At 63.6% G+C, this 13,392-nt stretch overlaps 1 protein-coding gene across 1 annotated transcript; it reads right to left on the bottom strand.

Moving 5' to 3' along the window:
- Positions 1-1,177: 1,177 nt before the first annotated feature.
- On the bottom strand, positions 1,178-13,326 carry DAXX (death domain associated protein; the record flags this gene model as incomplete). The annotated part of the gene is made up of 3 exons (XM_082500504.1): positions 1,178-1,619; positions 6,602-7,436; positions 13,163-13,326. Coding segments are annotated over 3 exons (1,441 nt in total), but the record flags the coding sequence as incomplete, so codon positions are not given.
- Between the last annotated feature and the right edge of the window lie 66 nt (positions 13,327-13,392).

Here is a 13,392-nt window from a genome sequence, read left to right as displayed (position 1 = left end):
GGGGGGACTGTCCCCAAATGGTGTGACATGGGGGGGGGTGGGGGGGGGGGTGGGGGGCTTTGGGGGTGGGGCTGTCCCCAAATGGTGTCACCTGGGGGGGGGGGGTGGGGGGGTGGGGGGCTATAGGGGGGGGCTGTCCCCAAATGGTGTCACCTGGGGGGGGGAGGGATGTGAGAGGGGGATTTGGGGGGGGGTCCCCAACATTCTGTCACTTGGGGGGGGACATGGTGGGGAGATTTAGGGGGGGGGTGTCCCCAAATGGTGTGACCTGGGGGGGGACATGGGGGGTACTTGGGGGGCTGTCCCCAAATGCTGTCACCTGGGGGGGGGCCATGGGGGGAGGGGGATTTAGAGGGGGGGTGTCCCCAAATGCTGTCACCTGGGGAGGGGGGGACATGGGGGGGTACTTGGGGGGGGGTCCCCAAATGCTGTCACCTGGGGGGGGGGGACATGGGGGGGGGATTTAGGTGGGGCTGTCCCCAAATGCTGTCACCTGGGGGGGGCCATGGGGGGAGGGGGATTTAGAGGGGGGGTGGCTTTAGGGGGGTGTCCCCAAATGGTGCCACCTGGGGAGGGGGGGACATGGGGGGGGTACTTGGGGGGGGTCCCCAAATGCTGTCACCTGGGGGGGGGGGGGACACATGGGGGGGTACTTGGGGGGGGTGTCCCCAAATGCTGTCACCTGGGGGGGGACGGACATGGGGGGGGGGATTTAGGTGGGGGTGTCCCCAAATGGTATCACCTGGGGGGGGCCATGGGGGGAGGGAGATTTAGAGGGGGGGTGGCTTTAGGGGGGGTGTCCCCAAATGCTGTCACCTGGGGGGGGGCCATGGGGGGAGGGGGATTTAGGGGGGTGTCCCCAAATGGTGCCACCTGGGGGGGGGGGGGACATGGGGGGGTACTTGGGGGGGGGTCCCCAAATGCTGTCACCTGGGGGGGGGACATGGGGGGGGGGGGATTTAGGGGGGGTGTCCCCAAATGGTATCACCTGGGGGGGGACATGGGGGGGGTGGCTTTAGGGGGGGGGTGGCTTTAAGGAGGGAGGGGGGGGGTGACGTCCCCGTTTCGGCGCTACCCACCCTGCGCAGCGGCCGCCTCGCTGCCTTCATCGCCGCGCTCCTCCTCCTCCTCTTCCTCCTCCTCCTCCTCCTCCTCCTCCTCCCGCTCCCGCTCCGACCGGGCTTTGCCCCGACTGCCATCGGCCTCCTCCGAGGTGTCACCTTCCTCCTCCTCCTCCTCCTCCTCCTCCTCCTCCTCCTCCTCTTCCTCCGAGTCCTCCTCCGATTCCTCCTCCTCCTCCTCCTCTTCCTCCCGACTCTTCCCGACCGCTTTCTTCTGCCTCTGCGGGACGGTGGCTCTCAGCTCGGGTTTGTCCTCCTCCTTGTCCCCGTCCCCCCTCGCCTCGGCCGGGGCCACCGGGGACGGCGAGGGACCCCCGGGGGGGACGGGGGGGTGTCCCTGCTGCCGGGCCGCCCGTTTGCGCCCGCGTTCTTCCTCCTCGCTCTCGTCCTGCAGTTGGGCGTAGTGGGAGATGACGTTGTCCAGACGGGTCAGGGCCACCGTCCGGTTTTTCCGCAGACGTTTGGCCAGTTCGGGGTCCACCAGGGCCGGATCCGTCCCTGCGGGTGGCCATGGGGGGGATGGGGGTCATAGGGGGGGCGGTAGATGGTTGACACCACCGCAAACCATTCCTGATCCAGCCCCTCAGCTCCAGCACCCTCCAGTAGCTCCAATAGCCTTCCCCAGCTCCACCAGTTCCCCAGGAGCTCCAGCACCCCTCCAGGAGCTCCAACAGTTCCATCACCCTCCAAGAGCTCCATCACCCCTTCAGAAGCTCCACCAGTTCCATCACCTCTCCAGAAGCTCCATCACCTCTCCAGAAGCTCCAACAGCTCCATCACCCTCCAAGAGCTCCATCACCCCTTCAGAAACTCCACCAGTTCCATCACCTCTCCAGGAGCTCCATCACCCCTCCAGGAGCTCCACCAGCTCTATCACCCTTCCAAGAGCTCCATCACCCCTCCAGGAGCTCCATCACCCCTTCAGAAGCTCCACCAGTTCCATCACCTCTCCAGGAGCTCCATCACCCCTTCAGAAGCTCCACCAGTTCCATCACCTCTCCAGAAGCTCCATCACCTCTCCAGAAGCTCCAACAGCTCCATCACCCTCCAAGAGCTCCATCACCCCTTCAGAAACTCCACCAGTTCCATCACCTCTCCAGGAGCTCCATCACCCCTCCAGGAGCTCCACCAGCTCTATCACCCTTCCAAGAGCTCCATCACCCCTCCAGGAGCTCCATCACCCCTTCAGAAGCTCCACCAGTTCCATCACCTCTCCAGGAGCTCCATCACCCCTTCAGAAGCTCCACCAGTTCCATCACCTCTCCAGGAGCTCCATCACCTCTCCAGAAGCTCCAACAGCTCCATCACCCTCCAAGAGCTCCATCACCCCTTCAGAAGCTCCACCAGTTCCATCACCTCTCCAGGAGCTCCAACAGCTCTATCACTCTTCCAAGAGCTCCATCACCCCTCCAGGAGCTTCATCACCCCTCCAGGAGCTCCATCACCCTTCCAGGAGCTCCAGCACCCCTCCAGGAGCTCCATCACCCTCCAAGAGCTCCAGCACCCCTTCAGAAGCTCCACCAGTTCCATCACCTCTCCAGGAGCTCCATCACCCCTCCAGGAGCTCCACCAGCTCTATCACCCCTCCAGGAGCTCTATCACCCTTCCAAGAGCTCCAGCACCCCTCCAGGAGCTCCATCACCCTCCAAGAGCTCCACCAGCTCTATCACCCTTCCAAGAGCTCCATCACCCTCCAGGAGCTCCAGCACCCCTCCAGAAGCTCCACCAGTTCCATCACCTCTCCAGGAGCTCCATCACTCTTCCAAGAGCTCCAGCACCCCTCCAGGAGCTCCAGCACCCCTCCAGGAGCTCCACCAGCTCCATCACCCTTCCAAGAGCTCCATCACCCTCCAGGAGCTCCAGCACCCCTCCAGAAGCTCCATCACCTCTCCAGGAGCTCCATCACCCTTTCGGGAGCTCCATTGCTCCTCCACGAGCTCCATCTCCCCTCCATCAGCTCCATCATCCCTCTATGAGCTCCATCATCCCCCATGAGTGCCGTCATCCCTCCACCAGCTCCATCACCCCTCCGTCAGCTCCATCACCACTTCTCCAGGAGGTCCACCACCTCTCTATGAGCTCCATCACCCCTCTATGAGCTCCATCATCCTCCAGCAGCTCCAGCACCCCTTGAGGAGCTCCACTACTCCTCCATGAGCTCCATCACCCCTCAAAAAGCTCCACCACTTCCATCACCTTTGCAGGAGCTCCATTGCTCCTCCAGGACCTCCATCGCTCTCCACCAGCTCCATCACATCTCCATCAGCTCCACCACCCCTCCATGAGCTCCATCACCCCTCCATCAGCTCCGTCATTGCTCTATGAGATCCACCACCCCCTTCCAAGCTCCATCAAGCGTTTGTTCAACTCCAACATCCCTCTACCAGCTCCACCACCCCTCTCCATGAGCTCCACCACCCCTCCATGAACTCCATCACCCCTCTACAAGCTCCACCACCCCTCCAGGAGCTCCATAACCCCCATCCATGAGCTCCACCACCCCTCCATGGTCTCCACCACCCCACTGTGAGCTCCACCACCCCTCCAGGAGCTCCATAACCCCTTCCAGGAGCTCCACCACCCCCCTGAGAGCTCCACCACCCCTCCAGGAGCTCCATAACCCCCTTCCAGGAGCTCTACCACCCCTCTGTGAGCTCCACCACCCCTCCAGGAGCTCCACGACCACTCTATGAGCTCCACCACCCCTCTGTGAGCTCCACCACCCCTTCGTGAGCTCCACCACCCCTTCGTGAGCTCCATAACCTCCTTCCAGGAGCTGCACCCCCCCCGTGAGTTCCACCACCCCTCCAGGAGCTCCATAACCCCCCTCCAGGAGCTCCACCACCACTCTATGAGCTCCACCACCCCTCCAGGAGCTCCACCACCCCTCCAGGAGCTCCATAACCCCCATCCATGAGCTCCACCACCACTCTATGAGCCCCACCATCCCTCTGTGAGCCCCACCATCCCTCTGTGAGCCCCACCACCCCTCCAGGAGTTCTACCACCCCTCCAGGAGCTCCATAACCCCCTTCCAGGAGCTCCACCACCCCTCTGTGAGCTCCACCACCCCTCCAGGAGCTCCACCACCCCTCTGAGAGCCCCACCACCCCTCCAGGAGCTCCATAACCCCCCTCCAGGAGCTCCACCACCCCTCCAGGAGCTCCATAACCCCCCTCCAGGAGCTCCACCACCACTCTATGAGCTCCACCACCCCTCCAGGAGTTCTACCACCCCTCCAGGAGCTCCATAACCCCCTTCCAGGAGCTCCACCACCCCTCTGTGAGCCCCACCACCCCTTCCAGGAGCTCCACCACCCCTCCGGGAGCTCCACCACCCCTCTAGGAGCTCCATAACCGCCCTCCAGGAGCTCCACCACCCCTCCAGGAGCTCCATAACCCCCATCCAGGAGCTCCACCACCCCTCTATGAGCTCCACCACCCCTCTGTGAGCCCCACCACCCCTCCAGGAGCTACACCACCCCTCTGAGAGCCCCACCACCCCTCCAGGAGCTCCATAACCCCCATCCAGGAGCTCCACCACCCCTCTGTGAGCCCCACCACCCCTTCCAGGAGCTCCACCACCCCTCCGGGAGCTCCACCACCCCTCTAGGAGCTCCATAACCCCTCTCCAGGAGCTCCACCACTCCTCCAGGAGCTCCATAACCCCCATCCAGGAGCTCCACCACCCCTCTGTGAGCCCCACCACCCCTCCAGGAGCTCCACCACCCCTCTGTGAGCCCCACCACCCCTTCCAGGAGCTCCACCACCCCTCCGGGAGCTCCACCACCCCTCTAGGAGCTCCATAACCCCTCTCCAGGAGCTCCACCACCCCTCCAGGAGCTCCATAACCCCCATCCAGGAGCTCCACCACCACTCTATGAGCCCCACCACCCCTCTGTGAGCCCCACCACCCCTCCAGGAGCTCCATAACCTCCATCCAGGAGCCCCACCACCCCTCTGTGAGCCCCACCACCCCTTCCAGGAGCTCCACAACCCCTCCAGGAGCTCCACCACCCCTCTAGGAGCTCCATAACCCCCATCCAGGAGCTCCACCACCCCTCTATGAGCTCCATCCACCACCCCTCTGTGAGCTCCACCACCCCTCTGTGAGTTCCACCACCCCTCCAGGAGCTCCAGAACCCCCTTCCAGGAGCTCCACCACCCCTCTGTGAGCCCCACCACCCCTTCCAGGAACTCCACCACCCCTCCAGGAGCTCCAGAACCCCCTTCCAGGAGCTCCACCACCCCTCTGTGAGCCCCACCTCCCCTTCCAGGAACTCCACCACCCCTCCAGGAGCTCCATAACCCCCATCCAGGAGCTCCACCACCCCTCTGTGAGCTCCACCACCCCTCTGTGAGCCCCACCACCCCCCCAGGAGCTCCACCACCCCCCCAGGAGCTCCACCACCCCTCCAGGAGCTCCACCACCCCTCCAGGAGCTCCACCACCCCCATCCAGGAGCTCCACCACCCCTCTGTGAGCTCCACCACCCCTCTGTGAGCTCCACCACCCCTCTGTGAGCCCCACCACCCCCCCAGGAGCTCCACCACCCCTCTGTGAGCTCCACCACCCCTCCAGGAGCTCCACCACCCCTCCAGGAGCTCCATAACCCCCATCCAGGAGCTCCACCACCCCTCTGTGAGCTCCACCACCCCTCTGTGAGTTCCACCACCCCTCCAGGAGCTCCATAACCCCCATCCAGGAGCTCCACCACCCCTCTATGAGCTCCACCACCCCTCTGTGAGCCCCACCACCCCTCCAGGAGCTCCATAACCCCCATCCAGGAGCTCCACCACCCCTCTGTGAGCCCCACCACCCCTCTGTGAGCCCCACCACCCCTCTGTGAGCCCCACCACCCCTCCAGGAGCTCCACCACCCCTCTGTGAGCTCCACCACCCCTCTGTGAGCTCCACCACCCCTCCAGGAGCTCCACCACCCCTCCAGGAGCTCCACCACCCCTCCAGGAGCTCCATAACCCCCATCCAGGAGCTCCACTACCCCTCTATGAGCTCCACCACCCCTCTGTGAGTTCCACCACCCCTCCAGGAGCTCCAGAACCCCCTTCCAGGAGCTCCACCACCCCTCTGTGAGCCCCACCACCCCTTCCAGGAGCTCCACAACCCCTCCAGGAGCTCCACCACCCCTCCAGGAGCTCCATAACCCCCTTCCAGGAGCTCCACCACCCCTCTGTGAGCCCCACCACCCCTTCCAGGAGCTCCACAACCCCTCCAGGAGCTCCACCACCCCTCCAGGAGCTCCATAACCCCCATCCATGAGCTCCACCACCCCTCTGTGAGCCCCACGACCCCTCCAGGAGCTCCATAACCCCCATCCATGAGCTCCACCACCCCTCCAGGAGCTCCACCACCCCTCTGTGAGCCCCACCACCCCTCCAGGAGCTCCATAACCTCCATCCAGGAGCCCCACCACCCCTCTATGAGCCCCACCACCCCTTCCAGGAGCTCCGCCAGCGCCTCACCCGGCCGATACTGATCCGTCAGGTGGCTGCCGAAGTTGTAGACCAAATCGAGGTGCCGTCTCTCCTGCAGGCGGTTGCCCACCTCCCGGAAAGCGTCCTGCGCCATGCTCTCCATCTGCCGGCGCGCCAGGCCCAGGCTGTGACGGGCGCTGGCTTTTTGGATGACTTTGAGGATATCGGAGTAGTCGGGGAAGGCTTCGGGGCGGTTGATGAAGCGTTCGATGCGTCGGTTGACCTCGGGGTAGCGGGTGCCGCGGTACTGGATGCGCTGTTCGATGACGCGACCCGTCAAGCTGCTGCACTGCTTGAGCTGACAGAGGCGCTCGAAGATGCGCATCATCTTGCGCTTGAGGCGACTCTCCTGCAGGTAGGTGGAGTCTTCGCTGTCCAACTCGGCCAAGTCCAACTCCCGTTCCTGCAACCGCCGGATCTCCCCCATGTAGACGCGGAGGAGGTTCTCCAAATAACGGATTTGGCGTTTGGAACCGCCGGCGGGGCGGGAGGAGGAGGAGGAGGAGGGGGAGGCGGGGGGTTGCGGGGAGGCGGGGGGTTGCGGGGAGGGGGACGAAGGGGGAGCGGTGGGGGCGGCGGTGGAGGGAGCGGAGAGGAGGGCGAGTTTGCGGCGCAGCGTGTGGGCTTTGAGGACGGTGCAGAGCTCGTTGATGTAGACGTAGACTTTGTTGCGTCGCGTCCGGACGCGGCTCAGGCAGCGGCTGAGGACGTTGCGGAGTTCGGCGGAGGCCAAAAATTCCGGGGTGGCTTTTTGGTGGCGGCCGGAAAGGAAAGGGATGACCTCGGGGTGCTCCTCCGTCAGGCGGGTGCAGAGCTCCAGGAACTGCCGGGGGGAGAGGGGTCACGGGGGGATGGAGAACCCGAGGTGGCACGGGGACACCAAGGAGGGACGTGGAGGTGACAGAGGGGGGATGGAGACACCCAAGGAGGGTGTAGGAGGTGGTGGAGGGGGACAGAGAGGTGATGGAGGGGAGATGGAGACACCATGGGGAGATGGAGACCCTGAGGTGGCACGGGGACACCAAGGAGGGACGTGGAGGTGACAGAGGGGGGATGGAGACACCCAAGGAGGGTGTAGGAGATGGTGGAGGGGGACAGAGAGGTGATGGAGGGGAGATGGAGACACCATGGGGAGATGGAGACCCCGAGGTGGCACGGGGACACTGAGGTGGGGACAGAGAGGTGATGGAGGGGGGATGGAGACACTGTGGGGAGATGGAGACCCCAAGGTGGCACGGGGACACCAAGGAGGGACGGGGAGGTGACAGAGGGGAGATGGAGACACCCAAGGAGGACATAAAGTGATGGTGGAGGGGGACAGAGACACCCAGGGAGGTGATGGAGACACCGTGGGGAGATGGAGACCCTGAGGTGGCATGGGGACACCAAGGAGGGACGTGGAGGTGACAGAGGGGGGATGGAGACACCCAAGGAGGGTGTAGGAGATGGTGGAGGAGGACAGAGACACCGTGGGGGGACAGAGAGGTGATGGAGGGGGGATGGAGACACCCAAGGAGGGTGTAGGAGATGGTGGAGGGGGACAGAGAGGTGACGGAGGGGAGATGGAGACACCATGGGGGGATGGAGACCCCGAGATGACATGGGGACACCAAGGAGGGACGTGGAGGTGACAGAGGGGGGATGGAGACACCCAAGGAGGGTGTAGGAGATGGTGGAGGGGGACAGAGAGGTGATGGAGGGGAGATGGAGACACCATGGGGAGATGGAGACCCCGAGGTGGCACGGGGACACTGAGGTGGGGACAGAGAGGTGATGGAGGGGGGATGGAGACACTGTGGGGAGATGGAGACCCCAAGGTGGCACGGGGACACCAAGGAGGGACGGGGAGGTGACAGAGGGGAGATGGAGACACCCAAGGAGGACATAAAGTGATGGTGGAGGGGGACAGAGACACCCAGGGAGGTGATGGAGACACCGTGGGGAGATGGAGACCCTGAGGTGGCATGGGGACACCAAGGAGGGACGTGGAGGTGACAGAGGGGGGATGGAGACACCCAAGGAGGGTGTAGGAGATGGTGGAGGAGGACAGAGACACCGTGGGGGGACAGAGAGGTGATGGAGGGGGGATGGAGACACCCAAGGAGGGTGTAGGAGATGGTGGAGGGGGACAGAGAGGTGACGGAGGGGAGATGGAGACACCATGGGGGGATGGAGACCCCGAGATGACATGGGGACACCAAGGAGGGACGTGGAGGTGACAGAGGGGGGATGGAGACACCCAAGGAGGGTGTAGGAGATGGTGGAGGGGGACAGAGAGGTGATGGAGGGGAGATGGAGACACCATGGGGAGATGGAGACCCCGAGGTGGCACGGGGACACTGAGGTGGGGACAGAGAGGTGATGGAGGGGGGATGGAGACACTGTGGGGAGATGGAGACCCCAAGGTGGCACGGGGACACCAAGGAGGGACGGGGAGGTGACAGAGGGGAGATGGAGACACCCAAGGAGGACATAAAGTGATGGTGGAGGGGGACAGAGACACCCAGGGAGGTGATGGAGACACCGTGGGGAGATGGAGACCCTGAGGTGGCATGGGGACACCAAGGAGGGACGTGGAGGTGACAGAGGGGGGATGGAGACACCCAAGGAGGGTGTAGGAGATGGTGGAGGAGGACAGAGACACCGTGGGGGGACAGAGAGGTGATGGAGGGGGGATGGAGACACCCAAGGAGGGTGTAGGAGATGGTGGAGGGGGACAGAGAGGTGACGGAGGGGAGATGGAGACACCATGGGGGGATGGAGACCCCGAGATGACATGGGGACACCAAGGAGGGACGTGGAGGTGACAGAGGGGGGATGGAGACACCCAAGGAGGGTGTAGGAGATGGTGGAGGGGGACAGAGAGGTGATGGAGGGGAGATGGAGACACCATGGGGAGATGGAGACTCCGAGGTGGCACGGGGACACTGAGGTGGGGACAGAGAGGTGATGGAGGGGGGATGGAGACACTGTGGGGAGATGGAGACCCCAAGGTGGCACGGGGACACCAAGGAGGGACGGGGAGGTGACAGAGGGGAGATGGAGACACCCAAGGAGGACATAAAGTGATGGTGGAGGGGGACAGAGACACCCAGGGAGGTGATGGAGACACCGTGGGGAGATGGAGACCCTGAGGTGGCATGGGGACACCAAGGAGGGACGTGGAGGTGACAGAGGGGGGATGGAGACACCCAAGGAGGGTGTAGGAGATGGTGGAGGAGGACAGAGACACCGTGGGGGGACAGAGAGGTGATGGAGGGGGGATGGAGACACCCAAGGAGGGTGTAGGAGATGGTGGAGGGGGACAGAGAGGTGACGGAGGGGAGATGGAGACACCATGGGGGGATGGAGACCCCGAGATGACATGGGGACACCAAGGAGGGACGTGGAGGTGACAGAGGGGGGATGGAGACACCCAAGGAGGGTGTAGGAGATGGTGGAGGGGGACAGAGAGGTGATGGAGGGGGGATGGAGACACTGTGGGGAGATGGAGACCCCAAGGTGGCACGGGGACACCAAGGAGGGACGGGGAGGTGACAGAGGGGAGATGGAGACACCCAAGGAGGACATAAAGTGATGGTGGAGGGGGACAGAGACACCCAGGGAGGTGATGGAGACACCGTGGGGAGATGGAGACCCTGAGGTGGCATGGGGACACCAAGGAGGGACGTGGAGGTGACAGAGGGGGGATGGAGACACCCAAGGAGGGTGTAGGAGATGGTGGAGGAGGACAGAGACACCGTGGGGGGACAGAGAGGTGATGGAGGGGGGATGGAGACACCCAAGGAGGGTGTAGGAGATGGTGGAGGGGGACAGAGAGGTGACGGAGGGGAGATGGAGACACCATGGGGGGATGGAGACCCCGAGATGACATGGGGACACCAAGGAGGGACGTGGAGGTGACAGAGGGGGGATGGAGACACCCAAGGAGGGTGTAGGAGATGGTGGAGGGGGACAGAGAGGTGATGGAGGGGAGATGGAGACACCATGGGGAGATGGAGACCCCGAGGTGGCACGGGGACACTGAGGTGGGGACAGAGAGGTGATGGAGGGGGGATGGAGACACTGTGGGGAGATGGAGACCCCAAGGTGGCACGGGGACACCAAGGAGGGACGGGGAGGTGACAGAGGGGAGATGGAGACACCCAAGGAGGACATAAAGTGATGGTGGAGGGGGACAGAGACACCCAGGGAGGTGATGGAGACACCGTGGGGAGATGGAGACCCTGAGGTGGCATGGGGACACCAAGGAGGGACGTGGAGGTGACAGAGGGGGGATGGAGACACCCAAGGAGGGTGTAGGAGATGGTGGAGGAGGACAGAGACACCGTGGGGGGACAGAGAGGTGATGGAGGGGGGATGGAGACACCCAAGGAGGGTGTAGGAGATGGTGGAGGGGGACAGAGAGGTGACGGAGGGGAGATGGAGACACCATGGGGGGATGGAGACCCCGAGATGACATGGGGACACCAAGGAGGGACGTGGAGGTGACAGAGGGGGGATGGAGACACCCAAGGAGGGTGTAGGAGGTGGTGGAGGGGGACAGAGAGGTGATGGAGGGGAGATGGAGACCCCGAGGTGGCACGGGGACACTGAGGTGGGGACAAAGAGGTGATGGAGGGGGGGTGGAGACACCGTGGGGAGATGGAGACGCCGAGATGACATGGGGACACCAAGGAGGGACGTGGAGGTGACAGAGGGGGGATGGAGACACCCAAAGAGGGTGTAGGAGATGGTGGAGGGGGACAGAGACACCGTGGGGGGACAGAGAGGTGATGGAGGGGAGATGGAGACCCCGAGGTGGCACGGGGACACCATTGGGGACATGGAGATGCCAAAGGGGGACAGACACCCCGAGGTGACATAGAGAAAGGGACAGAGACAGCGACGTGCCACAGAGATGCCGAGGGAGAACAGAGAGACCGAGGTGACATGGGGTGACACGGTGACACGGACACAAGAGGTGACATGGAGACACCGGAGTGACACGGAGATAACGCTGCAGTCCAGAGACAGTGAGGTGACACAAACCCAAGAGGTGACATCAAGACATGAGGTGACACGGAGACGCCACCGGGGGACAGAGAGACGGAGGTGACATGGAGACAAGAGGTGCCACCAAAGGAGGAGGGGACACGGAGACACCGTCGCAAAATAAGGAGGTGACACCGAGACTCCGAGGTGACACCAAGACGTGAGGTGACACAGAGACGCCAATGGAGGACACGGGGACACGGAGGTGGCACGAGGTGGCACGTAGCCACAGAGATGTCCCCGTCACCCCCTCCCACCCCTTTCCCATGGGGGACGAGGGAAGGGGGACCTGTTTTGGGGACCCCCACCCAGACAGGGGGGACACCCCAAGGAGGGGACAGCCCAAAAAGGGGACACTCCAAAAAGGGGACACCCTATAAAAGGGGACACCCCATGAAAAGGGGACACTCCAAAAAGGGGACACCCTATAAAAGGGGACACCCCAAGGAAGGGGACACCCCAAAGAGGGGACACCCCATGAGAAGGGGACACCCCAGGGAGAGGACACCCCAAAAAGGGGACACTCCAAAAAGGGGATACCCTATGAAAAGGGGACAGCCCAAAAAGGGGACACCCCAAAAAGAGGACACCCTATAAAAGGGGACACCCCAAGGAAGGGTCACCCCAAAAAGGGGACACCCCAAAAAGGGGACACCCCATGAGAAGGGGACAGCCCAAAAGAGGGGACACTGAGGGGAGGGGACACCCCAAAAAAGGGTCACCCCAAGGAGGGGACACCCCGAGGAGTGGACACAGAGGAGAGGGGACACCCCAAAAAAGGGGACACCCCATGAGAAGGGGACACCCCAAAAAAGGGGACACCCCAAGGAGGGGACACTGAGGAGAGGGGACACCCCAAAAAGGGGACACCCCAAGGAGGGGACACCCCAAGGAGGGGACACCCCAAAAAAGGGTCACCCCAAGGAGGGGACACCCCAAGGAGGGGACACCCCCTAAAGAGAGGACACCCCAAAAAAGGGGACACCCCAAAAAAGGGGACACTGAGGGGAGGGCACCCCAAGGAGGGGACACCCCCTAAAGAGAGGACACCCCAAAAAAGGGGACACCCCAAAAAAGGGGACACTGAGGAGAGGGGACACCCCAAGGAGGGGACACCCCCTAAAGAGAGGACACCCCAAAAAAGGGGACACCCCAAAAAAGGGGACACTGAGGGGAGGGGACACCCCAAGGAGGGGACACCCCCAAAAAGGGGACACCCCAAAAAAGGGGACACCCCAAAAAAGGGGACACTGAGGAGAGGGGACACCCCAAGGAGGGGACACACCCAAAAAAGGGGACACCCCAAAAAAGGGGACACCCCCTAAAGAGAGGACACCCCAAAAAAGGGGACACCCCAAAAAAGGGGACACCCCCTAAAGAGGGGACATCGCAGGGAGAAGACACCCCCCAAGAAGGGGACACCCAGGGGAGGGGACCCCCCAAAAAGGGAACCCCCCCCCAAAAAGGTGACACCCCCCCCCCCCCCCCCAAAAAAAAGGGGACCCCGAGTCTCACCTCCCCGAAGAGCCGCTCATTTTCCGCCTTGTAGCCGCCCCCCCCTCTCCCCCCGCTGGGGGGGGGGCCCGGGCTGCCCGGGGGGGGGAGGGGCGCCCCATTGGGTTGGGGGGGGTCGGGGGGGCCGCGGAGGTGCCGGGGGGGGGCGCGGGGCCCCCCTCGTCCTCATCGTCCAACACGATGACGCCGCCGGGGGGGGGGGGGGGGACCGCCATGGCCACCGGTGGGGG

This window comes from Vanellus vanellus (assembly GCF_965231255.1).
Source record: "Vanellus vanellus genome assembly, contig: HAP1_SCAFFOLD_2288, whole genome shotgun sequence".
NCBI classification, from domain to species: domain Eukaryota; kingdom Metazoa; phylum Chordata; class Aves; order Charadriiformes; family Charadriidae; genus Vanellus; species Vanellus vanellus.
The sequence above is the reverse complement of the archived record's forward strand: the minus strand, read 5'-3'. Positions and strand labels throughout refer to the sequence as shown.